Source organism: Budorcas taxicolor, chromosome 1, assembly GCF_023091745.1.
Source record: "Budorcas taxicolor isolate Tak-1 chromosome 1, Takin1.1, whole genome shotgun sequence".
NCBI lineage: Eukaryota > Metazoa > Chordata > Mammalia > Artiodactyla > Bovidae > Budorcas > Budorcas taxicolor.
This window is the reverse complement of record NC_068910.1, coordinates 123005987-123033945: the sequence shown is the minus strand read 5'-3', so window position 1 is coordinate 123033945 and position 27959 is coordinate 123005987. Positions and strand designations below refer to the sequence as shown.

At 40.3% G+C, this 27959-nt stretch overlaps 1 protein-coding gene across 1 annotated transcript; it reads left to right on the top strand.

The window, feature by feature from the left end:
• Positions 1-19: 19 nt before the first annotated feature.
• On the top strand, positions 20-23795 carry USF3 (upstream transcription factor family member 3). The gene is made up of 6 exons (XM_052661680.1): positions 20-135; positions 3078-3142; positions 4403-4431; positions 7511-7593; positions 14585-14681; positions 17359-23795. The coding sequence occupies exons 2-6, from the start codon at positions 3096-3098 to the stop codon at positions 23787-23789; spliced, it is 6687 nt and encodes a 2228-aa protein (XP_052517640.1). The 5' UTR covers positions 20-135; positions 3078-3095; the 3' UTR covers positions 23790-23795.
• The last annotated feature ends 4164 nt before the right edge of the window (positions 23796-27959 follow it).

Genomic DNA, 27959 nt, shown 5'->3' with positions numbered 1-27959 from the left:
CGATTTTTCTCTTGTGTAGTAAGAAGAAAACATAACTTATAGACCATCTTCTGGCAGAAGATGATAGATTTGGATCAGAAACGGGAGGCGTTGGAAGCCAGGAATCAAAAGTGAAGAGATTCTGCAAGCCCTTGGGTGAGAAAGGTGACAGGGATTGATTTATTTACTCACATGTCCCACATTATGTAATGTGAACCTGCTTTTAGGCTGATCTGGACTTCATAAATGTTAGGGAGAAAATGGAATAAGTAAGCTGCCAGAAATAGATCTAGAGCACACGCTTCTCAGGCTGATTCAGTCAGAACTTTCTGTCAGCACCTTGTCTGCACCTACTTCTACTTCTTTCCCAGGACTCTTCCCCCCCTTTCTAGAGCTAAAGCCTTAACCCGAAATGCATCATCTGTATCCATGGCTGTTGTTGTTCAGTCACTGAGTCATGTCTGACTCTGTGACCCCATGGACTGCAGCAAGCCAGGCTTCCCTGTCCTTCACTGTCTTCTGGAGTTTGCTCAAACTCATGTCCATCGACTCTGTGATGCTGTCTGAACATCTCATCCTCCGTTGTCCCCTTCTCCTCTTGCCCTCACCCTTTCCCAGCATCAGGGCCTTTTCCAGTGAGTCAGCTTTTCCCATCACGTGGCCAAAGTATTCGAGCTTCAGCATCAGTCCTTTCAATGAACCTTCAGGGTTGATTTCCTTTAGGCTTGACTGGTTTGATCCCCTTGCTGTCCAAGAGACTCTCAAGAATCTTCTCCAGGACACAATTTGAAAGCATCAGTTATTTGACTTTCAGTCTTCTTTATGGTCCAACTCTCACATCTGTACATGACTACTGGAAAAACCATAGCTTTGACTAAACAGACTTTTCTCGGCAAAGTGATATCTCTTCTTTTAAATACACTGTTTAGGTTTGTCATAGCTTTTCTTCCAAGAAGCAAGCATCTTTTAATTTCAAGGTTGCAGTCACCATCTGCAGTGATTTTGGAGCCCAAGGAAATAAAGACTGCCACTGTTTCCACTTTTCCCCATGTATTGGCCATGAAATGATGGGACTAGATGCCATGATCTTAGTTTTCTGAATGTTGAGTTTTAAGCCAGCTTTTTCACTCTCCTCTTTTACCCCTATTAAGAGGTTCTTTAGGTCCTCTTTGCTTTCTGCGATTAGAGTCATATCATCTGCATATCTGAGGTTATTGATATTTCTCCCAGCAGTCTTAATTCTAGCTTGTGATTCATTAGCCTGGCATTTTGCATGATGTCGTCTGCATAGAAGTTAAATAAGCAAGGTGACAATATACAGCCTTGTTGTACTGTTTTCCCAGTTTGAACCAGTTGTTCCATATAAGGTTCTAACTGTTGCTTCTTGGTTCATATATAACTTACTCAGGAGACAGGTAAAGTGGTCTGGCATTCCCATCTCTTTAAGAATTATTCAGCAGTTTGTTGTGATCCACACAGTCAAGGGCTTTTGCATAGTCAATGAAGCAGAAGTAGATGTTTTTCTGGAATTCTCTTGCTTTTTCTATGATTCATCTGATGTTAGCAATTTGATCTCTGGTTCCCCTGCCTTTTCTAAATTCAGCTTGTACATCTGGAAGTTCTTGCTTCATGCACTGCTGAAGCCTAACTTGAAGTATATTGAGCATTACCTTGCTAGCATGTGAAATGAGCACAGTTGTACAGTAGTTTGAACATTGTTTGGCATTGCCCTTTTTGGGGATTGGAATGAAAGCTGAACCTTTTCCAGTTCTGTGGCCATTGCTGAGTTTTCCAAATTTGCTGGCATATTGAGTGCAATACTTTAACAGCATCATCTTTTAGGATTTGAAATAGCTCAGCTGGAATTCTATCACCTCCACTAGCTTCATTCATAGTAATGCTTCCTAAGGCCCACTTGACTTGACTCCAGGATGTCTGGCTGTAGGTGAGTGACCACATCATTGTGGTTATCCAGGTCATTTATATCCATGGCTAACATTGATTAAATCCTTACCACAACTAGGCACCATGCTGTTGTCCTTTCCTTGCATTATTTCATCTTTTCTTTCTTGAAACAACCCAGTGATCTAGATACTGTGATTATGATCCACTTTCTAGATGAAATGTCTGAGTTTCCAAGAGGTTACACAACTTGCCCAGTACCTCCCAACTAGGAAATGACAGAACCAGATTTTAAACTCACCCTGACTCCAGTTCCTTACTTTCTGCCTTCAGAGAGAAAATGGGAAACTGCACTTGCAACCTCTTGCAGTGTATCAGAACAGGTAGCGCAACTTGACAGGCCTCTTTTGAAAGATTGCCAATCCCTGGGATTTAAAGGCATTAAAGTTATTGCAGAATTCTTGAAAATCAGAAAAGAGAGATAAATCACCTGTAATATTCCTGGGCTTATATAACTTTGTTTAATATTGTAATACATTTGCTTTCAGGCTTTTTGAGTGTATTTCCATATAATATATGTATTCTTTAGTATCATGGTATTTTAAGTATTAATGGAATTTTCATGCTCAAACTCAGATTTTAATGATTCTCAGCTGATAGTGTTTAAAACTTCTAGCAGTTTGAAATGAAAGAAGCCCAGCAAATGAGTAAATGAATGAATGCTTGCTTCCATATATGGGATAGCATATATTTGTGTACTTGTCACTTTTGGTTTTTCTGCATTCAGAGAGAATGACCATTGTTTTCAGTTTTGTATCATGAGCAAAGAACATGTTCTCCCAACTCAAGTATGTTTTACCTGTCTTTCCAGATCTTGCTCAAATCTGTACCCCCTTTAGGCTTTTCTTGATTTCTAAATCTGTAATGATCTTTCTCTTCTCCAGTGTTCTGAAGCACTTCCTGGCTATATCTCCCATTTGACATTCACCATGTTCTCCACCTGCTGGTTATAATATTTTTTGTCCTATCTTCTTATACTTTTTTTTCCTGTCCACAATACCTAATCCAGTGCTTTTTCATGATGTCACTTTTATTTTTTTAGCATCTTGGTATTCAAACCAAATTGCTATTAATCAGTTTCTCCCAGATACTAGAATGCCTTTAGACTTTCTGACATGTCTTTTCATGCTTTGTAGGTTCCTATCACTGTAACCATGCCAGAAATGACAGAGAATGAGACTCCTACAAAAAAGCAGCACAGGTATGAAGCCACAGAATAATACAGTTTTGGCAGATAAGCAGAATTGGTCCCCACTTTTTGAAATAGGTAGTCCTTTAGGGAACTTTAATTTGGATGTCTAGAAAACCATTACTCTTCAAAAATAGCCGTGGATAAATATAAATAGATATACAGAAAGGGGTATATAGTTAAAATTTACCTGTCCTTTGAATTCTGCTAACCGTGTAAGTGGTTAAATGACTATCAGTAGTTAAAACAATATAATACCTAAATATATGCTAAATGTTTAGTTTCTTCTGAGGTTTTTACTTGCATTCAATATTAGTCTTTGTGGTGGATGCAAAGCTCACTTAGACTGAAGTCAGTTTGAAGAGACATTTTGTGATGTTACGAACCATCATTTTGGGCAATGTTTCTGCTTAGAATTGCATAACCAGTGGTTCCATTATTAAATATTACAATCTTTGTTAGAGATTAGATAGGCATTAGAGAATGCTTATGTATTGAATAATGGTATATACGGGAAAATTGGTGATTTTAGTAGATCACCTTTTGAGAAAATGTAAGAATTTGGATAACCTAACGTATATAAATGCAAAAGATGTCTCAGATGCCAGTTGTTAGTGTATGAGTGCCAGTGCCTGCCACACTTCCCTCCCTGGGATTACAAGGTTCCTCTTTACTGTTTGTCTTCTTTACACAGTCACCCCAACCCTTAGCCAGTGCCAGAACAAACAGTGGAAATCAGCTACAGTTGACCCTTAAACATAGTGGTGATTAGGGTATAGCCAGACCTCTTATTCACAGTTCCTCCATATCCGCTGTTCATATCCATGGATTCAACCAACTCTGGTTCCTATGGTACTATAGAATTCACTGTTGAAGAAAATCTCTGTATAAGTGAACAAGTCCCAGATCATGTTGTTTAAGAGTCAACGGTACTTGGCATATCACTTTAGGAGTTGAATAGCTCCTTAATTACATTTTTCAAATAGGTCAGTTTTCAATGACTGAGTTACTTCCCAACCAATTACTTTGGGGTAAGAGAAAATAGAGAATAGTAGTTACTTTTAGCAGTTGTGAATTCTGAATTTATACTGATGTATCTGCAGTCAGGTTTTTATACCATAATCTATTATTGAGAAAATTTTCTTTAAAATGGCTTCTTATTGATTCAACAAATACAAAATCATCAAATTAATTTTTATGGTTCTCAAAATATAAAGTAAAATGTTTTCTTATTATTTTCATGTTCCTATTATCTATATTTTTTTGTTTCAGAAAGAAAAATCGGGAGACACACAATGCAGGTAGAAACAATACTTTAAATTTTATTTGTTAGCATTTTTTGTATTCAAAATGAAATTATACTGTAGCTGATTGTGTTTTCATGTTATGAGCACAGAATCATTATTCATTACATTCTAGGAAAGTATTCTTTTATTGTTTGGGATTTTATTTTTCATTTTTTAAAGTTGAAGTAAAGTTGATGTCCAATATTATATAAATTACAAGTGTATGACATAGTGACTCACAATTTTTAAAAGTTATACTCCATGTATAGTCATTATAAAATATTGGCTGTATTCCCTATGTTGTACCATATAGCTTATTTATTTTATACGTAATGATTTGTGCTGTATTGTTTTTAGTTGACAAAGTACTCCCTAAGTCTCGTGAAGACTTATAGTCTAATTAGCTATTTAGCTATTAGTAGACAGAGAAGGCAATGGCACCCCACTCCAGTACTCTTACCTGGAAAATACCATGGACGGAGGAGCCTGGTGGGCTGCAGTTCATGGGGTCGCTGAGAGTCGGACATGACTGGGTGACTTCACTTTCACTTTCATGCATTGGAGAAGGAAATGGCAACCCACTCCAGTGTTCTTGCCTGGAGAATCCCAGGGATGGGGGAACCTAGTGGGCTGCTGCCTATGGGGTCGCACAGAGTCGGGCACAACTGAAGCAACTTAGCAGCAGCAGCAGCAGACTATTAGTAGCTATTAAATAGTAGCTACTAAAAGTCCACTATTAGTAGACTAGTCTACTATTAGTATTACTAATAATACTACTATTAGCAGCTATTAGTAGTATTACTATTAGTAGCTATTAGTAGTATTACTAATTAGTCTACTACTAGTAGACTAGTCAGCTATTAGTATTACTAGTCGACTATTAGTATTACTAATAATACTATTATTCAGTTCAGTCACTCAGTCGTATCCGATTCTTTGTGACCCCATGAATTGCAGCACGCCAGCCCTCTCTGTCCATCACCAACTCCCAGAGTTCACTCAGATTCACGTCCATCGAGTCAGTGATGCCATCCAGCCATCTCATCCTCTGTTGTCCCCTTCTCCTCCTGTTCCCAATTGCTCCCAGCATCAGAGTCTTTTCCAATGAGTCCACTCTTCGCATGAGGTGGCCAAAGTACTGGAGATTCAGCTTTAGCATCATTCCTTCCAAAGAAATCCCAGGGTTGAGCTCCTTCAGAATGGACTGGAAACATCTATTTCTGCTTTATTGACTATGCCAAAGCCTTTGACTGTGTGGATCACAATAAACTGTGGAAAATTCTGAGAGAGATGGGAATACTACTGTTAGTAGCTATTAAATAGACTATAAGCTATTAATAGCTTATAGTCTATTTAGCTATTTAGCTAAATAGTCTATTTAGTCTATTTAGCTAATCCTTATTAATTTAAGGATTAGTATACCGCTGGAGCTAGTGTTTTAAGTGATTTCCCCACTGAGGAATTCCAGGTATACTCCTTATGGAAAGAGTGAAGAGTATGTGTCTGCAGAAATTTTAGAGGAGGCTAGCTGCCTACAGGAGTTGGGAAGAAATGGCTGTAGATTTTAAAGATACTTGAAATGTGACCAGTTTTAAATTAAGCTGTGGAATCCTCAATTATAAGAAGAAATATAGAAAAAAAACTTTGCTTTTATCTTAAATATCAGAATTACAGGCCATAGCCAGGTAAGCATTTATAGAAGTAATTGTGCATACATTGACAATTTGATATATTGTTTAACGTTTTATTTTCATCAGGGACTGTAGTCAGATCTAAATATATATATTGTTTCTTTTACTCTATAAATAATATCTTCCTTTCCCTAAGGAAAGGAACCTGGGGAAAACTTTATGGAAAGAAGTGTTGAACACTGATGGGACACTGCTGTTCCTCAGAATGGGAGTTCACTGCATGTCAATTCCCTTTTATCACTGTGGATAGAGTCTTAATGTTATTACTGTTGTTTTGTCTACACACATTAGAAAATATGCGCTTAGGAAACAACAAATATTATTGTTAGAGCATTCAGAAGAATGGTGAGCTCTATTTTATCACTCTGTGTGGTTTTTTTGCCCTATCAGTACATCTAAGTTTTTTTTTTGCCTTATGAGCTAAATCTTTTTATTGGAATTAAATGTCACATGGGACAATAAATATGTCCTGATAGTAATTTATTGAGAAAGTAAATCACTGTCATTCTCACTGCTAGATTATGAGGCAAAAATATATATTTGTGGAATAAGACCTACTTATGCTATATCTGAAAGGTCATCTTCTTAGAAGCACTGAAATCCTTTGTTAAAAGGAAGATTTTAGAAAATTAACAAAATGTAAACCAGTTTTTCTGTTTTCATTATCTTATAGAAACTGTTTAGATCATCTCTTGTATCTTCTTGCCTTTTTCATACAGCTTTTAAAGTTGTAGCATGCACGCCTGGAACATTTCTCACAAGTCGTCAGTTGTCTAGCTCCTAACACGGGGCAAGGTGAACAGCATAGACACCATAGAGAAAAATAAGCCACTGCCTTTTCTCATCTGTTTAAGTCACAACTAATAGCTATTTCTACTCCAAAAATGCTGTCTAGTCAGCATAAAAGGTGTTTTAAAGTTCTTTAATCTGCCTGGAAAGGTCTAATTTGCTGTTTGCTATAAAGCAGCAGCTTTCTAGTAACATAACTAGTAGCGGGTTCTTGAAATTTAGTTATCATTAGAATCTCTAATAATTACTTGAACTATATTAATGACCTAAGAGTAATATAGTATTAGTAATTTGTTTTTGTAATTTGAATTTAATTATTACAGATCCCTTTATTTAAAATCCAAATAAAAGGTGATTAAAGGTGGAGAAAGCTCTTGGAGAGGTGGGGGAGAGGGAAAAAGAAAAAAAAAGTATCGCTTGTATTGATTTCCGTAACACTAAACTTAGAATATGACATTCTTAGAAATCTTCTTATGGTTATTTGTATTCAGTAGACGCTGTTTGATAAGACTTGCTTTGAGATTTCTTTACCTAAAATTTCTTTACCCTTGGAGAATGAGGCACTTTGGCAGCAGTACTGCAAGGTTTGATAAATGAATTTTTTCTCTATCTAGTGGAGAGGCATAGAAAGAAGAAAATCAATGCTGGGATAAATAGAATAGGAGAGCTGATCCCATGCTCTCCTGCACTGAAACAGGTAAGAAATCCTCTTATACTTTAACCAATTGCTTGTGATCAGATAATTCCCTAAGTTGTTTCTGTGCTCAGAATGATTATTTTTGTTCCCTGTCAAAAAATGTTTTTTCAGAATTAATAATTACCTCATGGTTTTTCATTTGCTCAATTTTTTTATGTACATATCTCTAATTCTTTCCACACCTTCCAACAGTCTCATAGTGTAATTTCTGCATGGTCAAATTGCCATGAAATTTCATTTTCCCTATTTTTCCTTTGAGACTTTACTTCTGGAACCCTCTACCCTTCTTTTTTCAGTCTCAATTAGTTGGTCTCTTTCAAATCTTCTGTTTTTTGTTTTTGGCCAGGCGGCATGTGGGTTCTTAGTTCCCTGACCAGGGACAGAACCCACGCCCTCTGTAGTGGAAGCACAGTCTTAGCCACTGGATCACAGGGGAAGTCCTCAACTCTTCTGGTTTTAATTTCAGCTCTCATATTTTTAATTCCCACGTCTTTTTTTCTTATTGTCTTTGTTCCTTTTATGTTGTTTATGATGATGCAGTATATCTCATCTTTGAGAATAATATAAAGGGTTTTGGTTTTTAAAAATGTTTCTCCTCTGTTTTGACGTTCTGTCTTTCTTTTTGGAGACATTCCTTAAATGTTTAGTGACACCTCAGCTGGTTTTTTCACATTTGAGAAGGAGGCGTTAAAAAGCTGATTGAGCAGGTTATCTTTTGGTGGTCCTAATGGTTTAGTGATTGTCTGATGATCTAGCGTTGTTGCAGTTGTTGTTATTGAATGAAAAACTGCCAACATTTATAGATTTTCTTCTTTTGGAATTAGCTATTAATTTGTATTTTCTGGAGAAAGATCCTTTACCACCCCACCTAGCAGTGGGGATGGTGGGAAGAGGACTGACTCGTTGCCATTATTCTGGGAGCTGGGGCAGGGAGCGGGCACTGGAGAGTCTCATGTTTTAGGAGGCATCGTTTTACTTCCCCACCCACCATGTTTTTGCTTAGGAGCCTCATCTTACCCGCTTCTGTGCCATGAAAGTATCTCTGAGGCTGAAATCCTTGGGTTCAAATTTCACAGAAAAGAAACTTGTCTCCTGTGGTTGGGGAGGAGTGGAAGTCATCCAGTTGCATAGGGTGTGTGTGGGGACTGGTTCTTATTACAAAAGAAGAATCTTTCTACCAGTTTCCTCATTTTTAGCCCCATGCCTCACCCCACCTTCCATGGTCCCTGGAGCTTCCCAGTCCCAAACCATCCCAGACATTTGTTGGGGAGGGCCAGATCAATTTGTTCACTTCTCAACACTGTTTGCCTCAGCAAGTTCTTATAATTCAGTTTATTTTCATTCTTCCCTGCAAGGTGGTACCCCATCTTGCCTAAATGTGTTTTTCAGTCTTCTTAAAAATATACTTTTTGTTTCCTTGACACAAAAGCAAACGTAAGGGCTGGCATTGTGTCTCCTGATTGTTTTTCTTTCCCCATATCTCAGTGTATAGTAACTGCTCAGTACGCTTTGTTATTTGCCTAGTGAAATATTCCTCCTCTTGGCTTTTATTCCTTCAAGTTTCTCTGAAAGGAAACCATAATCATTTCTTTCTTGGTGCCCTAGAGTGTGCAGTGGAAGTCAGTATTGGTTTCTAGAAGCTGAATAGATTTAGACTTTCTTCACTTTTGCCTCATGTCCCCACCCCTGTCTGCAGTAGAAAACAGCAGGTGGGCATTATCAATTGCTTTTGTCTCAACTTTTGGGTTAAGAAAGGACATTATCTTAGTTTTAGTTTGATGTAGTCTGTTTTGTTTATTTTTGCTATTGTTTCTCTTGCTTTAGGAGACAGATACAAAGAAATATTGCTACAATTTATGTCAAAGAATGTTCTGCCTGAGTTTTCTAGGAGTGTTATGGTTTCCAGAAGTCTTTAATCCATTTTTGGTTTATTTTGTGTATGGTGTGAGAAAATTTCCAATTTTATTCTTTTATGTGTAGCTGTCCAGTTTTCCCATGTACTGAAGAGATTGTCTTTTTTCCTCAAAGTATTCTTGGCTCCTTTGTCATAGATTAATTGACCATAAATGGATAGGTTTATTTCTGGGCTCTCTATTCTGTTCATTGCTCTGTGTGTGTGTTAGGACAGTACCATATTGTTTTGATTACTGCAGCTTTGTAGTATAATTTGAAATAAAGGAACATGATACCTCCAACTTTATTCTTTTTCAAGATTGTTTCCATACAAATATTGAAATTATTTGTTCTAGTTCTGTGAAAAATGCCATTGGTATTTTAATTTTGCATTGAATCTGTAGATTGCCTTGGGTAGTATGCTCATTTTAACAATATTAATCCTTTCAAACCAAGAGTGCAAAAATTACTGGCCAATATCATTGATGAATGTAGATGTAAAAATTCTTAACAAAATATAAGCAAATCAAATTCAAAAGTACATTAAAAAATCATAAACAATGATCAAGAAGGGTTTATCCCTGTGATGCAAGAATGGTTCACTCTCTGCAGAGCAATCAATGTTTTATACCATATTAGTAAAATGAAAAATAAAAATCATATGATCATCTCAATAGATGTAGAAAAAGCTTTTGACAAAATTCAACATCTGTTTATGATAAAAGCTCCCAACAAAGTGGGTATAGAGAAAACATACCTCAGCATAATAAAGCCATATATGACAAGCCCACAGCTAACATACCCAGTGGTAAAAAGCTGCAAGCATTTATTCAGGACAAGAATGCCCACTTTTGCCACTTTTATTCATCATAGTATTAGAAGTGCTAGTCACACCCCAGTATTCATTGCAGCACTATTTACAATAGCTGGGACATGAAAGCAACCTAGATGCACATCAACAGATGAATGGGTATATATAGATGGAATATTACTCAGCCATAAAAAAGGAACAAATTTGAGTCAGTTCTAGTGAGGTGGATGAACCTAGAGCCTGTTATACAGAGTGAAGTAAGTCAGAAAGAGAAAAACAAATATCATATATTAATGCATATAAATGGAATCAAGGAAAATGATACTGATGAACATATTTGCAGGGCAGGAATAGAGATGCAGACATAGAGAACTTGGGGACACATGGGGGAAGGAGAGGGTGGGATGAATTCAGAGAATAGCATTGAAGCATTTACATTACCGTATGTAAAATAGTGGGAAGTTGCTTTATAACAGGGGAAGCTCAACCTGGTGCTCTGTGACAACCTTGAGAGGTGGGATGGGATGGAGGGGTAGGAGGGAGGTTCAAGAAGGAGAGGACATATGTATACTTAGGGCTGATTCATGTTGTTGTATGGCAGAAACCAACACAACATTGTAAAGTAATTATCTTCCAATAGAAAAAAAGTGCTAGCCACAGAAATCAGATAAGAAAAACAAAGAAAATGAATCTAAATTGGAAAGAAAGAAGTAAACTTTTACTCTTTGCAGATAACATGGTATTCTTCATAGAAAATCCTAATGATGCCACCAGGAAACTACTAGAACTCATGAATGAATTTAGTAAAAGTTGTATGATACATCTACAGGATACAAAATTAACATACAGAAATCAGTTATGTTTCTGTACACTAAGAGCAAACTATCTGAAAAAGAAATTAAGAAAACAGTCCCATTTACAGTTGCATCAAAAGCTACAAAATACCTAGGAATAACTCTTAACTAAGGAGGTAAAAACTTGTACTTGGAAAACTATAAGACACAGGTGAACAAGATTAAAGACGACACAAACAAATGGAAAGATATACCATGCTCAAGGATTCAAAGAATTAATATTGTTAAAATGACCATAATATCCAAAGTATGTTTTCAAAAATTAAAACATGCTTAAAAATCTTTTTATTGAAGTATGAAGTAAAAGTCGCTCAGTTGTGTCCGACTCTTTGCGACCTCAGGGACTATACAGTCCGTGGAATTTTCCAGGCCAGACTCTAGAGTGGGTTGCCTTTCCCTTCTCCAAGGGATCTTCCCAACCAGCGATTGAACCCGAGTCTCCTGCATTGCAGGCAGATTCTTTACCAGCTGAGCCACAAGGGAAGACCAAGTATACTGGAGTGGGTAAACTACCCTTTCTCCAGCGGATCTTCCCAACCCAGGAATCAAACCAGGGTTTCCTGCATTGGAGGCAGATTCTTTATCACCTGAGCTATCAGGGAAGTATTATTGAAGTATAGTTGGCTGATAATATTGTGTCAATCTCTACTGTACAGCAGAATGATTCAGTTATATGCATATATATATTTCTCTTTTAAAAATTCATTTCCACTATGGTTTATCCCAGGGATATCCCTGTGCTATACAGTGGAATCTTGTTGTTACGCATTCTAAATATAATAGTTTGCATCTACCAACCCCAGACTTCCAGTCCATCCCTTTCCCTCCCTCCCTCCACCTTGGCAACCACAAGTCCCATCTCAGTGTCTGTGAGTCTGTTTCTGTTTCGTGGATAGGTTCATTTGTGCTGTGTTTTAGATTCCACATATAAGTGATACCATATGGTATTTGTCCGTCTCTTTCTGACTTACTTCACTTAGTATGATAATCTCTAGTTGTATCCATGTAACATAGTTTATAGTATCCTTCTATTTGGATTTTTTTAAAAAGATATGTGTGTGTGTGTGTGTATACATATACATATATATAACATATACATGTATTGGCATGTAATATTTCTGGAAAGATACATAAGTAACTTGGTTGACTCTGGAAAGGGCTTTAGAGGACTAAAGTCAAAAGGAATGTGCTTTTCATTATATATCTCTTCATTATTTACATTTTTTGCATTATGTATATATTATGTTTTCCATTTTAAAAATTTGAATAAAGAATACATGGACTTTGATGTAAAATACAACCTTTCTGTAAAAGCTTAGAAATGGAATATACTAGGAGCATGGCACCAAAACCCAATCAAGTGCCATTGTTATCTCAACCTACTGTTTAGAATAGTTTGTAGTTGTGGTTGATAGAGTAAAGGATAACATTAAAATCTGAAATTTTTGCATGGTCTTAAAGGCCCTCTCCGGAGAAGGCAATGGCACCCCACTCCAGTACTCTTGCCTGGAAAATCCCATGGATGGAGGAGCCTGGAAGGCTGCAGTCCATGGGGTCTCTGAGGGTTGGGCACGACTGAGCGACTTCTCTTTCGCTTTTCACTTTCATGCATTGGAGAAGGAAATGGCAACCCACTCCAGTGTTCTTGCCTGGAGAATCCCAGGGACGGGGGAGCCTGGTAGGCTGCCGTCTGTGGGGTCGCACAGAGTCGGACACGACTGAAGCGACTTAGCAGCAGCAGCAGCAGCAAAGGCCCTCTCTGCCCTGTCTCCTCCCACTGTTTCCCTGTATACTTGCCTTTTGTCTCGTTCATCTCATTTGTCTCATTCTGTTCCTCCAACATGCCAAACTCAACCCTGCCTGGAGGCCTTAGTCCTTGCCAGTCCTGCTGCTTGAGCCTTCTTTCTGCAGATGTCCACAGGGCATGCCTTCTTATACTCCCTTCAAATTTTTGCTTAGACATCACCTCACAGAGAGCCTTCCTCAGCCTCCCGTTATGAAATATATTGTAGCAGAATGTCTAAGTCAGTTTGGGTTGTTCTAAGAACATCCATAGAATGAGTGACTTAAGCGACAGAAATGCATTTCTCACAATTCTGGAGGCTGGGAGTCCCAGACCAAGGTGCCAGCTGGTTGGTTCCTGATGGCCTTCTTCCTGGTTGTGTCCTCACATGGCAGAGACAGTAATCACCTCTCTCATGTTTTTTCTTCTGAGGGCAGTGAGCTCGTCCATGAGAATAGACCCTCATGACCTAATTATCTTCCAAAGGCCCCATCACTTCAGGGATTAGGGCCTCAACATGGATTATGGGGGGACACAAACATTCAGTCCACAGCACAGAGTAACCTCTGCCATCTCTGTGACTCCTTCCTTACCCTTCTTTACTATTACTTTTTTTTTTTAATATCTTAGTCAATTGTACCTCAATAAAGTTTAAAAAAGTAAGGAATAACAACATAGTTCTTCTAATGAGTCCAAGAAATAATGCATTTGAAGTACTTAACATAGGACCAGATATATAGTAGCCACAAGTACCTAACACTTATGAAGCACTTTTTCTCTATATCCCATCGGGTTCGAAGAGTCTCTCTGTATAAAGCCTTTAACATTACCACACCTTCAAAGTAGACATTTTTATTATCCCCATTTTACAAATGAACTGAGGTTTAGAAAGACTAAGTTACTTTCCCAAGTTACAAAAATGCTAAGTGGAGGAGCCTGCGTTCCCACCCATTATGCTATGTTGTGATTCTAGCATACAGTAAATATTCTAGTAAGAGAGAAACAATTCCTGCAGTTTACCCAAAGTGAAAGTGAAGTGAAGTCACTCAGTCGTGTCCGACTCTTTGCGACCCCATGGACTGTAGCCTACCAGGCTCCTCTGTCCATGGGATTTCCCAGGCAATAGTACTGGAGTGGATTGCCATTTCCTTCTCTAGGGGATCTTCCCCACCCAGGGATTGAACCCAGGTCTCCCGCATTGTAGACAGACGCAGAATTCTAGAACAGAGAGGCCCATAAAAGAGTTCCTGGAGAAGGATGCGTCTAAATTCAAACTGGAGCCTGGAGGGGAGGTGACTTGATTAAAAGAGTAAAAGACCCTACTTTATTTTTCTTCATAACACTTGTCACCACCTGATTTTATTTGTAAATATAAATATTTTTATATAATAATTCCTCATAAACAAGTAATATTCCTCAAGGTCAAGAACTTTGTCCTTTTTGTTTGTTACATCCCCAGTGCCTAGAACAGAGCCTCAATAAATACTTAATAAATAAAAGGTGAACAGTAGAAGTTTTTGAATTACAGTGCCAGTTTTAAATTGTGAAAAGATATGTATCATACGTATCGGAAAAACCAAAGCTTTAATTTTCTTCTGGCAAGTTCTTAACCTCCAGTGAAACTTTTAAATGGTTGACTTTCTTTCACAGAGCAAGAATATGATCCTGGACCAAGCCTTTAAGTACATAACAGAACTGAAAAGGCAGAACGATGAACTCCTGCTTAACGGAGGAAACAATGAACAAGGTAAAGATTTTGAGATTCTTTCTTTTCATTGTTTTTTCAGTGTTCAGGCCTTTGTGACACAGTGCAACTTACGAGACTGTATTAGGATACAGAAGGTTTTTTTGCCCCGAAACATTATTAAGACCATGTATTCAGTGGGTCTGTGAGAATAGTGTTGTAAATAAATTCAGCCTTTATTCAAGTTTATCTCTTCCCCAATTCTTACCTTGTAGGCATACACAATTTTTTATACTCTTTTTTGTACTTTCTGTTTGCTTAACTCATGAATAGTTCTGTTTCTCCTTTATTCTAGATGGATCTCCCAGCTAGGGAAAATCCCATAAGAGGATGTAGGGGGAGTCCTGCTCAGTGTAACTTAAAAACAGGTATATGCCTGTGTCAACCCTCAACTGTGAATTAACTCAAAAGGCCAAAGCATTCAGTTCATAATTGTGTGTACTGCATGTATTGTGTGACTCAGATTTCCTGATCATTTAATAGTATTAATTTTTAGAGGTGACTTTTTTAATGCTGTCAGATGAGTTCTGTTTTCCCACTTGCACTGAAGGGAAGGTTTCCTTTTGACAGCTGAAAAGAAATACACCCCAGGCAAGTATAAAGCTCTGAGGGGTAGGGCAGTTTGAGCCATGTTTCATTTATGTCTCTGAGAATAGCAGAGAGAGAATCTCCTGTGACAGCTCAGTAGGTCACCTTAAAAGGAGAGAAACAAAGGCGGAATTTGTTGAGGTGGAGATGATGCGAACCAGTGATTATTGTAAGAAATGAGGAGGATACTGGAAAGCACATCTAGAAGGTCAGCGCTCTGAATTCTTGTTTACTTTTAAGTTAGATGACAGCTTACCCCACCTGCCTCAGCCAGCTGTCTTTTATGGTCCAGGTCCTGTTTTATGCTGCTGTCGGGCAATTAGATACATAATCAATGTTTGGTAACCAATCAATGTTTGGCACCCACAAAAGGGATGATAAGGCTAGAGTGGTGTATACGTTTCTAGTGAGGGCTCCTCTGGTTTCATAGCCCAGTGTCTGAGGCCATCGAGTTACCTTAAGGAGAAGGGAAACTCAAGTGGCATGGGATTCAAGAGGAGCTGAATAGCCAGACCAGGAGTTGGGGGCCACCTGAGGCCCCTCAAGTCCTATTGTGTTGTCATTTCTGTCATCATCCTTTGTGTGTGTGTGCCTCTGCTCTCTCTTCTTTTCTCCTCCCAACAGCTTCCTCCGCATACTCACTGTCCATGTGACAGTCTCGCGCCGTGACCACAGCAGTGGCCTTGGGAGTCAGGACCACCAGGGTTTGAGTCTTGGCTTCCGTTAGTCAGCGCCAAGTCTCAGTCTCTCTATCTTAAAATGAGGATAATTGTAACATCTATCTGGTCAACTTTAAACAAATTATATGGTTATTCTGAACCTGTTGTTTTACATCTAAAAGTAATGATGACAAAGGGAGTTCCCATCTCATGGTTGTTATGAGGATTAAAAGAGATAACACAGGTAAAGCGCTTAGAGTAAAGCCCAGAACATAGAAAATGCTTAATAAATGTTATCTGTTATCTCTTGTTGTTACTATTTTTGTTATTATTAAATGAGACGGTGAATGAAAAGTACCAGGCATATAGTAAGTGTCCAGTAAGTGAGAACAGTCATCTTTATTATTTAGTCCATGATAATTGTCCTTTAATTTCTGATGTCTGTAGCACATTGGCATCTTTCTTCTGTGTCTCCTGTTTAAATACCTGAGAAAAGAAATTTGATAGTCTCAGCTCCTCCTTGTTGGAACAGAACTTTTTATTTCAGGCTACCATGTAGGGTATTGGTCTTGAGGATCAGCTGCCTTTGGTGGAGGGAGTGGTGAATGCCTACCACTATGACAAGGCAGGTGGAGCTATATAGGGTCACAGAGCATAAATACCAGCAGCCAAGCCTAACCCTTAGTAGGATCCATGAGTGAGGCTGTCTCTTTTAAAATGGTTTAGGGCATCACGGACATCTTCATTCCTCAGTAGAGTACATGGCCCTACCAAGGAAAATACAAGTTTCACCATTGATGCTTTCTTATCGCCCTCCCACCTTACTTCTTACATGTTCTACTTGGTCTCTACTGTTTCAAAGCCATTTATAAAAGAGACTGTCCGGAGTTCCCTGGTTGCCTAGTGGTTAGGATTCTGAACTTTCCCTGTGTGACATGGGTTCAGTCCCTAGTTGGGGTACTGAGATTGCACAAACTGGGTGGCAGGTGTGGTCAGTTGGGGGAGGGGGGAAAAGACTGTTACCACTATAAGTAATGTTTGTTATTTTAACATTGAAATGCTACTATATTGATATTCAGTGTTATTTTCCTAGCACGTTTCCATGATAGCATTATGTCTTTCCTTGGTTCACCTTTTTAGTTGCCCTATTCTGAATTTGGTAATTTTGAGATTTCTACATTATGAGTAATTTTTGACCTTTGAGTTGTTGATCTTTAAAGATATGTACCTTTAAAAGGATTGAGTAGAGGTTTGAGATACCATTCTAAGAAGAAGAAAGAACATATATTATAAAAGAGCTGAAGATTCTCAATTGAGGTATTCAGGTTGCTAAAATTGGAATTCAGTAGCTCAGTATACAGCTCTTTCTTAAATTAATGTAAATACTGACATTTTGAGGTAATTAAAAAATTTTTTTCTTTTTGATATTATAGCTGAAGAAATTAAAAAGCTACGTAAACAACTGGAAGAAATTCAAAAAGAAAATGGCCGATATATTGAATTACTGAAAGCAAATGACATATGTTTATATGATGACCCCACAATCCACTGGAAAGGAAATCTTAAAAATTCAAAGGTCTCTGTTGTTATTCCCAGTGACCAGGTTCAAAAAAATATCATTGTTTATTCCAATGGGAGTCAGCCTGGTGGAAACAGCCAGGGAACAGCTGTTCAGGGGATAACCTTTAATGTTGGTCATAATTTACAAAAGCAAACTGCCAATGTGGTGCCAGTGCAGAGGACTTGCAATCTTGTGACTCCTGTGTCTATTTCTGGAGTTTACCCTTCTGAAAACAAGCCATGGCATCAGACCACGGTTTCTGCATTGGCTGCCAACCAGCCTGTTCCTCTTTGTCTTCCTGCTGCTCTTTCTGCTCAAAACATTCTCGAGCTCTCCACCTCCGAAAGTGAGTCGAGTGTGCTTGGTCCCACCAGCAGCTCACTGATCGCTGTTCCTGTTGGGCCTGAACCACCCCAGCATCGTTCATCGCACACGTGTCTAAATGATCAAAATTCTTCTGAAAATAAGAAGGGGCAAGAAAGCCCCCAAGTATTGAAGAAAACAGTCCCTTGTGCCACAAGCATCTCCTCCAGCTGCTCAGCAACTGCCACTCAAGGACAGCCTGGAAGCGAGTCCTGCCTGAGCGCACAAGATCACAGAAGTGATCTTCAAACCACCCTGGTTGTTTCCGTCACCACCACAGTCTGCTCCCAGCCTCCCAGACCTGTTGGTGATTCTTGTGTGGCAAGCAGTAGCAAGGGTGCAGACTCCGCAAGTGTTACCATGGTGGTGGCCCCGTCTGTCCCTGGAGGAGGGATGACTGCCATGCCTGTAAGCACCCTTTCTGCAAACCCTATGGACAGTGGTTGGACTCTTTCTTGCTCTTTGCCTTCTTCAGCTGTCAGTGCTTCAGATTTGAAAAACATGAATAGCCTTACCCGAATTTCCTCAGCTGGAAACACACAGACAACGTGGACTACTTTGCAACTGGCGGGAAACACTATTCAGCCCTTAAGCCAGACACCGTCTTCTGCTGTGACCCCGGTATTAAATGAGTCTGGCACTAGCCCCACCACAGCCAACCACAGTAGATGTGTGGCTCCAGGCATCAGCTTGAATAATTCCTTTCTAGCAGAGGGGCAGCCAGTTGAGCAAGTAGTTGTAACCTTGCCTTCCTGTCCACCTTTACCTATGCAGCCACTGATCACCCAGCCACAAGTTAAGTCTCAGCCTCCAAAAAGTATCCTCCCATTGAATTCCACCATGCAGGTGATTCAGATGGCTCAGCCAGTGGGGTCGGCTGTTAATGCAGCTCCTGCTAATCAGAACGTTATCATTCTTCAACCACCCAGCACCACCCCATGCCCAACAGTGATGAGGGCAGAGGTTCCCAACCAAACAGTAGGTCAGCAGATAGTCATCATCCAGGCAGCTAACCAGAATACTTTGCCACTTCTCTCTGCTCCACCTCCTGGTTCTGTTCGACTCCCTGTCAATGGAGCCAGTGCTATCATAGGGTCTAACAATTCAGTGCAAAATGTTTCCACCCCGCAGACTTTTGGAGGAAAGCACCTTGTCCACATATTACCACGACCTACATCGTTATCAGCATCGAATTCCACACAAACGTTTTCTGTTACTGTATCCAGCCAACAGCAGCCTCAAACCATTTCTTTAAATGGACAGCTCTTTGCTTTGCAGCCTGTGATGTCTTCATCAGGAACTACAAATCAAACCCCTATGCAAATTATTCAGCCCACCACCAGCGAAGATCCAAATACCAACGTTGCCCTGAATACATTTGGCGCTTTGGCCAGCCTCAATCAAAGCATATCGCAGATGGCTGGGCAAAGCTGTGTACAGTTGTCTGTTAGCCAGCCAGTCCATCCTCAGACTGCTGCAAATAGTCAAATCACCCCAGCTAACTGTATTTCATTAACAACTGTAGCACCTCCCGTGACAACAGATAATTCAGCCACACCACCCAGTACTTATAACCTAGTGACTACTCCCTCAGTGAACACTGTGGCTTGTTTGCCTAACACGAAGGCAAAAAGGTTGAATAAGAAGCCGGGTGTCAAGAAACACTTAGCCACTAACAAGTCAGCCTGCTCCCTGAATCCAGTCAGAGATGGGGGCAAGTCAGATGGCCCCAGCACTGAAGGTTCCGTAGAGCCATCCTGTAATGATGGACTTCTGGAAAGCCTCCCTGGTGTGTTACCATCTGCCATTGTGTCCCAGACAAATAGTGTAAGTGTTTCTGGTTCACATTCTTTGAATGTTCTGAATTCTGAATCAGTGATGCCTGAGTCTGTACCCAAATCTAAGTCAGCCGAAGAGTCTAGCTCACCCTCTCAAGAATCTGTAACAAGTGAACAATTTACAATGGCCCCAGCAAAATCCAAAGATTTTCTCCCCATTTCGCAACGAGAGACATCTCAGGATAAGCCACCAAGTAGTTTGGCGTTGCCAGAGGCTGCCAAATCCTGCACGTCGGCCAGTGTGTTGATTTCCTCTGCGAATGATGCCCCTGTCTTGGCCTCTCAGGTTTCTCATCTGTCATCTGCCATGAGCACTACAAGTACTGACTGTGTTTCTGAGGTAGAAGTCATTGCCGACCCTTGCAGGGCTGAGCAAGAGTCATCAGGTACAGTACAAACCGCAGGTCTCTTAAAGGGGCAAGGTTTAACTGCACTGCTGTCTGGTCTTGCTAAAGAAAAAGACCCTCAGAAATCATCTCTTTCAGTCCAGGTGGACCATCCTGACTTCTCTTCAGAAAATTCTAAAATAGTTGATTCAAATGTTGAGTTACATCCCAAACAGGAGCTGCTGCTGATGAACAGTGATGATAGAGATCCAGGACAGCCTCATTCCTGCATCCCTGACCAGGAGGTTATTAATGGTTCTTTGCTCACCAGTAGGCAGGCTGACTCGCCCATGTCGACCAGCTCTGGCAGTAGTCGTAGTTTCTCGGTTGCATCTATGCTTCCTGAAACAGCCAGAGAGGATGTCACCAGCAGTGCAACGACTAATACGTGTGACAGCTGTACCTTTGTGGAGCAAACTGATATAGTTGCTCTTGCAGCACGAGCTATTTTTGACCAGGAGAACCTTGAGAAGGGAAGAGCTGGTACCCAGGTACCAGCTGATATACGGGAAGTTCCTTCAAAGCCTTCTGAAGCATCCTCTTTAGAGGGAGACCAGCCTTTCAAAACACAGATATCTAAAGAGAATGGTCCAGGACAGGTAGAAGCAACACCAAATGAATTTAATTCTCAGGACTCAATTGAAGCCACTGTGGATAGGCCCCTTGAAAAACCAAGTTGTTCTATAGGAATGAAAACATCAAATGCCTCTTTACAGGTTTCGACTTCCCAACCACCAAGCATCACCAGTTTAAGTGTGAATAATCTTATCCACCAGAGTACCCTCAGCCATCCTCTGGTCAGCTGCACTGGTTTATCCCAAACTTCAGGGCAAACAGCTGTTCCTACAACAGTGAATCTGACAGTTTCATCTGGCTCCTATGGCAGTCAGCCTCCTGGACCATCCCTGATGACCGAATACTCCCAAGAACAGCTAAATACTATGGCTGGTACCGTACCAAACACACCGATTCCAGAGCCACTCTTAAAGCCAAGTCACGAAAGCCGTAAAGACTCTACTAAGCGTGCTGTCCAGGATGACCTTTTACTGTCTTCAGCTAAACGTCAGAAGCATTGTCAGCCAGCCCCACTCCGGCTTGAAGGTCTGTCCCTGATGAGCCGAACTCCAGACAGCATTTCCGATCAAACTCAAATGATGGTTGGTCAGATCCCTCCCAACTCTTCAAACTCAGTTGTGCCTATTAGCAACCCAGCACACGGGGACGGCCTTACCCGATTATTTCCTCCTAGTAACAACTTTGTGGTCCCCGCGTTGAGGCAGACCGAGGTTCAGTGTAGTTCACAGGCTTCCATTGCTGAGCAGCAGCCAGCCCAGGCCGGCCAACATCTGCAGGCCCTGCAGCAACATGTTCCAGCTCAAGGGGTACCTCACCTACATAGTAACCACCTCTACTTAAAGCAGCAGCAGCAAGCAGGGCAGTTGAGAGAGAGGCATCACTTGTATCAGCTGCAGCGTCACGTACCTCACGCAGAGAGCTCTGTCCACTCTCAGCCTCACAGCGTCCACCAACAGAGAACCCTGCAACAGGAAGTTCAGATGCAAAAAAAGAGGAATCTTGTTCAGGGCACTCAGGCCTCTCAGCTGTCTTTACCACCCAAGCATCATGGAACTGACCAATCCCGACCTAAGAGCGGGCAGCCGCACCCACACCATCAGCAGATGCAGCAACAGGTGCAGCAACATTTTGGAACCTCCCAGGCAGAGAAGGGTTGTGAGAACCCTTCCACCAGCCGGAACCACCAGAACCATCTGAGTCAAGATATTCTGCACCAGCAGGAGGTGGGAAGCCGGCAGCAAGCCCCGGGGGTTTCTTCTGAACACGTATCTGGGCATAATCCAATGCAGAGGCTGTTGACATCAAGAGGCATAGAGCAGCAAATGGCATCCCAATCGAGTATTGTGACGAGACCTTCAGACATGACCTGTGCTCCACACAGGCCGGAGAGAAACAGAGTTTCAAGTTATTCTGCTGAGGCACTCATTGGAAAAACATCTTCTAATTCAGAGCAGAGAATGGGTATATCGATTCAGGGTTCCAGAGTTTCAGATCAGCTTGAAATGAGAAGCTACCTTGATGTTCCCAGAAACAAGAGTTTAGCCATTCATAATATGCAGGGTCGTGTGGACCATACTGCCTCAGATATCCGCCTTTCTGACTGTCAGACATTTAAACCAAGTGGAGCCAGTCAGCAGCCCCAGAATAATTTTGAAGTACAGTCTTCAAGAAATAATGAAATAGGTAACCCTGTATCATCCTTGAGGAGTATGCAGCCCCAAGCTTTTCGTATTAGTCAAAACCCTGGTCCACCACCAGTCGACCGCCAAAAGCGATTACCTTATCCACCAGTTCAGAGCATCCCAACAGGAAATGCTATCCCAACAAGGGACAGTGAAAATACATGTCACCAAAGTTTCATGCAGAGTTTACTTGCCCCTCACCTGGGCGATCAGGTCATTGGGAGTCAGAGATCCCTCTCAGAACATCAGAGGAATACACAGTGTGGTCCCTCCTCTGCAATTGAATATAACTGTCCCCCGAGCCATGAAAGTGTCCATATTAGAAGGGAGAGTGAGAGTCAGAGTAGGGAGAGCTGTGACATGTCCCTGGGCGCAATTAACACCCGGAACAGCACCCTGAATATTCCATTTTCAAGTTCTTCGTCTTCAGGAGATATTCAAGGTCGAAACACAAGTCCCAATGTTTCTGTACAGAAATCCAATCCCATGAGGATTACTGACAGTCATGGGGCCAAGGGCCACATGAACCCTCCAGTCACAACCAACATGCATGGGGTCGTAAGGCCAGCTTTGCCGCATCCGTCTGCGTCTCACGGAAATGCTGACCAAGGGCCTCCTGTACGTCAAACCAGTTCTTCAGTTCCCCAGCGATCAAGGCATCCATTGCAAGACAGCAGCGGTTCCAAAATTCGTCCACCTGAAAGGACTCGCTCTGGAAACCCAAGACATAGCAATGTCTTTGATCCAAGTCTTCCTCACCTTCCTCTGTCTACTGGTGGCAGTATGATTCTTGGACGCCAACAACCTGCTGCAGAAAAGAGAGGAAGTATTGTTCGTTTCATGCCAGATAGCCCACAAGTACCTAATGATAATTCAGTGCCTGACCAGCACACGCTATCACAAAATTTTGGTTTTCCTTTTATCCCTGAGGGTGGCATGAACCCGCCAATAAACGCTAATGCTTCTTTTATTCCACAGGTTACTCAGCCTAGTGCCACTCGAACCCCAGCCCTCATCCCTGTGGATCCCCAAAATACTCTCCCCTCCTTCTATCCTCCATACTCTCCTGCTCATCCCACGCTGTCCAATGATATTTCAATCCCATATTTTTCTAATCAAATGTTCTCAAATCCCAGCACAGAGAAGGTAAACAGTGGAAGTTTGAATAACCGATTTGGATCAATTCTGTCTCCTCCCCGACCTGTTGGCTTTGCTCAACCAAGTTTTCCTCTTCTTCCCGACATGCCCCCAATGCACATGACCAACTCTCACTTATCCAATTTTAATATGACATCTTTGTTTCCAGAAATAGCTACAGCTCTTCCTGACGGCTCAGCGATGTCCCCTTTGCTTACGATAGCAAACTCCTCTGCCTCAGACTCTTCCAAGCAGTCCTCCAACAGACCTGCCCACAACATAAGCCATATCTTAGGTCATGATTGCAGTTCAGCTGTTTAAATACCAACTGACTAAACATAAGTGTAACGAGTGAGATTACAAATATATTTGTGTGTGTGTTCACACATACATGCACAGGAAGAGAGAGATTGTGTGAGTGTATCTCCTTGTGTTTGTCTAATCAGTTGCCAGTTATCTTCTGAATGTAAGGAAGCCATGTCAGAGATGAGGCACATACTAGGTTGTCAAAAAAAATTTTATCTTTCATTTTTAACTGCACGGTGTGTGCTTTAAATTTCCCAAGCAGACTTAACATTTTCAGGTTTGATTCTCTAGATACTAATCAACTGGAAGTTGGGGGAAGTCATCTTGGCGTCATCACCTAGATTTTAAATTTGATTGTTGACAGTTGGTAAAATAGATAGTTGAGATAGTTGAGTTGCTCTCCAACAATACAGACATTTCGATAGAACACAGTGGCTCGTAACCAAATGCTGGCCAAGTGTATTCTGGAACAGTCTCTTATCCATGGCAGGTGTTGAAATAATGTAGAATGAATGTCCATGATTCAAGTCAAGCAGTTAGCAAATAGGTGAGTTATTGAATCAACCTTTATCCCCAAGGTTTGGTTTAGGTAGATGCTTCTTCCTTAATTATAACAATTCATAAATTATCTGAATTCCATGTCTTGTTTTCCAGATTAGGGAACCGTCAGTTCAGTTTAGTCAGTCGTGTCTGACTCTTTGTGACCCCATGAACCGCAGCACACCAGGCCTCCCTGGCCATCACCAACTCCCGGGGTTTACCCAAACTCATGTCCATTGAGTCAGTGATGCCATCCAACCATCTCATCTGTAGTCCCCTTCTCCTCCTGACCTCAGTCTTTCCCAGCATCAGGGTCTTTTCAAATGAGTCAGCTCTTTGCATCAGGTGGCCAAAGTATTGGAGTTTCAGCTTCAACATCAGTCCTTCCAATGAACACTCAGGACTGATTTATTTCAGGATGGACTGGTTGGATCTCCTTGCAGTCCAAGGGACTCTCAAGAGTCTTCTCCAACACCATAGTTCAAAAGCATCAATTCTTCAGCGCTCAGCTTTCTTTGTAGTCCAACTCTCACATCCATACATGACTACTGGAAAAACCATAACCTTGAGTAGATGGACCTTTGTTGACAAAGTAATGTCTCTGCTTTTCAGTATGCTGTCTAGATGGGTCATAACTTTCCTTCCAAGAAGTAAGCATCTTTTAATTTCATGGCTGCAATCACCATCTCCAGTGATTTTATCCTTTAATGTGCCAAGGTCCTGTAAAGCAAAGGTCTTCCTTAAACAAGTAGCCTTAAAAGTGGAAAGCTTAACAGCAGAGTACATAGATATTTTCCATTTTGTCCTTGAGTTTTGCATCAGGCCATAAGGATGATAGCCAGTTGTATTGGGAGATTTTGCATGTGTTCAGTTAACGATTGTTTCATTCATTGAGTTTTGTTGTAGAATTCTCTCTTTGTTCCAATTATTTGATCTTGAAATAGGTTCTTTGACATTTGTTTAATCATCAGGGACTGAGTGTGTTTGGAATCTACAGTTATTTGAGCCTTACTTTTCACATATTTCTGAACAGAGTCTTAAGTTCTGTCAGTATTTTCACTTACAGTGAGAAGATGAATTTGTTCATTGCTTTTCCTGTTGGTAGATGTGAAATGGTGCTTCAAAAAATTATCTTTATATAAGTTCACGTGTGTGAGTGTGTACCTGGACATAGATTTTAAGGTATAAACTAGCTCTTTCAAAATAGGCCTGCCATCTGAAAATAGGAAATTGGCACCTGAGACCTGCTGAAGAGTAGAACTTGATATAGAGTTTTTTTTTTAAGCCCCACTGAAGTTAATAATGAATTTTGAATTTTAAAGATATATTTCAAAATTCATGTATTGCATTTTGAAAACTTTATTAAAAGTTAAGAGAACAGTTGATGTGTAGTCATGTTTCAAGCCCATTGCTTCTTGTTATATTTTGCCAAAAATGGAATGGAGTGAGAGATATAAACTGTTCTGTCTGCTCTGTTAACAAAGTTAACCCACGGACCAGTGTTTTGGTTTTATTCTCATTAAAAAAAAAAAAAAGCCTCCTAAGGCTTGGTTGGGGAAAGAAATGGCAACCCACTCCAGTATTCTTGCCTGGGAAATCCCATGGACAGAGGCGCCTAGCAGGCTACAGTCCATGGGATCACAAAGAGTCAGACAGGCCTAAGCGACTGAACACACACAGAAGGCTTGGTTACAGCAGATAACTCTAGCAAATACCTCTACTATAGCAAAAGGGTCTCAGCAAAAGGGTCATCTGTGCCTCTTTAGCTGTTCTCACCAAACTCCCCTGCTGCTGGCAGAGGCGGCAGCCTCGGCGCAAAAATATACTGAAAACAAAGAAAATGTCTGTATTTTCTTCCTTCAGAATGGTCATGGGGAGAAATAGGAGAGCTTCATGAATAAGTTACTTAAGTAAACAGTTAAAACATTTAATTTAGAAAAATATGACATTTATAGCTTAACTGAGTTTTAAGCTTTAACATTCAAGTTTTTCCTGGTACTTCAAAGGTCTAATCTGCCAGTTTCAAGAATTGTTCTTCGAGTGTTCGGCTATTCATCCTCTCTCTTTCCTGCGTTCTTTCTCTTCCCCCTGCGTGCACGCACACACACACAGTGGCTGTTGAGTTCTGAAAAACTGGGGACTGTTAGGTAAAATCAGAACTAAGGTAACAGGCCAAGGAGAAGCTGAATTTGAACATTCAGTGGAAAGGCCTCAAGCCTGGTACTTGCAGATATTTCTCTGTTGTCTTGATTGTATTTTTCTGCTCAGCTCTCTTCAGAGATAATATTTACATTCCTCAGAACTTTCATTCCAAGCGTACAACACTGATTCCAAATGAGTCTCTACCCCTAAGAAAGGCTCGTTGACCATCTGAGGAAAGATGTGACCGTCTGCAAATAATTTGGCCCCTGCTTCCATATAGCTCTAATTGTCTTACAGACATATGCGTGTGTATGTGTTTATATACAAACTCAATTCTGAAAATGTTCAGAGCACAGTAATCTTACTTGATTTATAAGCATGATTATATGAGATTTACCAGCAGTATTTAGTATTTGATAATTAGAGCTACGTGATTTGGGCAAGGAAATTTATTATTTAATATATAACAATCTGGATTTTTTTTGGCAAACAAATGGCAGAGCATAGTTTTGGTTATAGTAAATGTTATTCAAGGCTTGCTAATATATGTCTACAGAATGTAAAGTCATTTCTGCAGATAAATTTGTAATTTCTAGAAATGCACAAACATGTATGATGCATAAGTGAATCATTGATTAATTTCTCTCATAGTGTTATTGATCACCTGGAATCAATTTCAGAAAGATGTTGATTCCTCTAAACATTTAACACAACAACTTCTGATAGGGTAAAAAATTTCATATTTCTTATCATGCAAAAATTTCTAATGTGTCAATCATGGATAAAAGATGTCATTTCCTTTTTTGGTACATAAAAGTTGTTTGGGGATATTTTATACTATCCCAGGAAGTTTGTTTTTGTTTTTATGTTAAGACCTTTGGGTTGTTCCAGCAATGGCACCCTTTTTCTAAGTAGAGAGTGCGCATTCCAGAGTGATCATGCTTTATAAAATTTAATGTGTCAGAACTGTGGAAAGAGAAGAATAAGGAGGGAATCTTCTTTTTCAGTAATTTTTCAGTCACATTTCAGGGTGAACTGCAATGAGGATTGACTTTTTAAAATTAGCCTTCTTAATATACAAATTATTTACATATTTTAAAGATAATTTATTTGCCCTGCTCTTGCCTTCTAACATTAGCCATTTCATGGAGAGGCTGATATTTACACTCCAAATAAGTGTGGAAATGCGTTTTAATGGGAGTGATGCTTTTAGAACTTGAGAGAAGGTTAGGACTCTTCTTAGCTGTGTCCTTCCTTTGATGCAGTGTACCTAGGCTCTTCTTTTCTTCTGTCTGCTCCATGTCAAACAAGTGGCAGGGAGCCCACTCGTTTCTTAGCAGAATGGTTACTCCTCTGCCTTGAAACATTTATTGGGCCCAGCGTCATTGGATCAGTGCATAATAGTGACTCATACTCCCAAATCAATTCTATTAAGGGGCAAAGAGAATTTCTCAAAACAAAAAGTAATTCAAGACTGATTGAAAATATTTTATGTGCCATATA

Coding starts and splice junctions, on each gene's coding strand:
- USF3 (XM_052661680.1), top strand. CDS start 3,096: ATGCCAGAAATGACAGAGAATGAGACTCCTACAAAAAAGCAGCACAG. Junction 7,594..14,584: donor GCTCTCCTGCACTGAAACAG/GTAAGAAATCCT, acceptor TTTCTTTCACAG/AGCAAGAATATGATCCTGGA. Junction 14,682..17,358: donor CGGAGGAAACAATGAACAAG/GTAAAGATTTTG, acceptor TTGATATTATAG/CTGAAGAAATTAAAAAGCTA.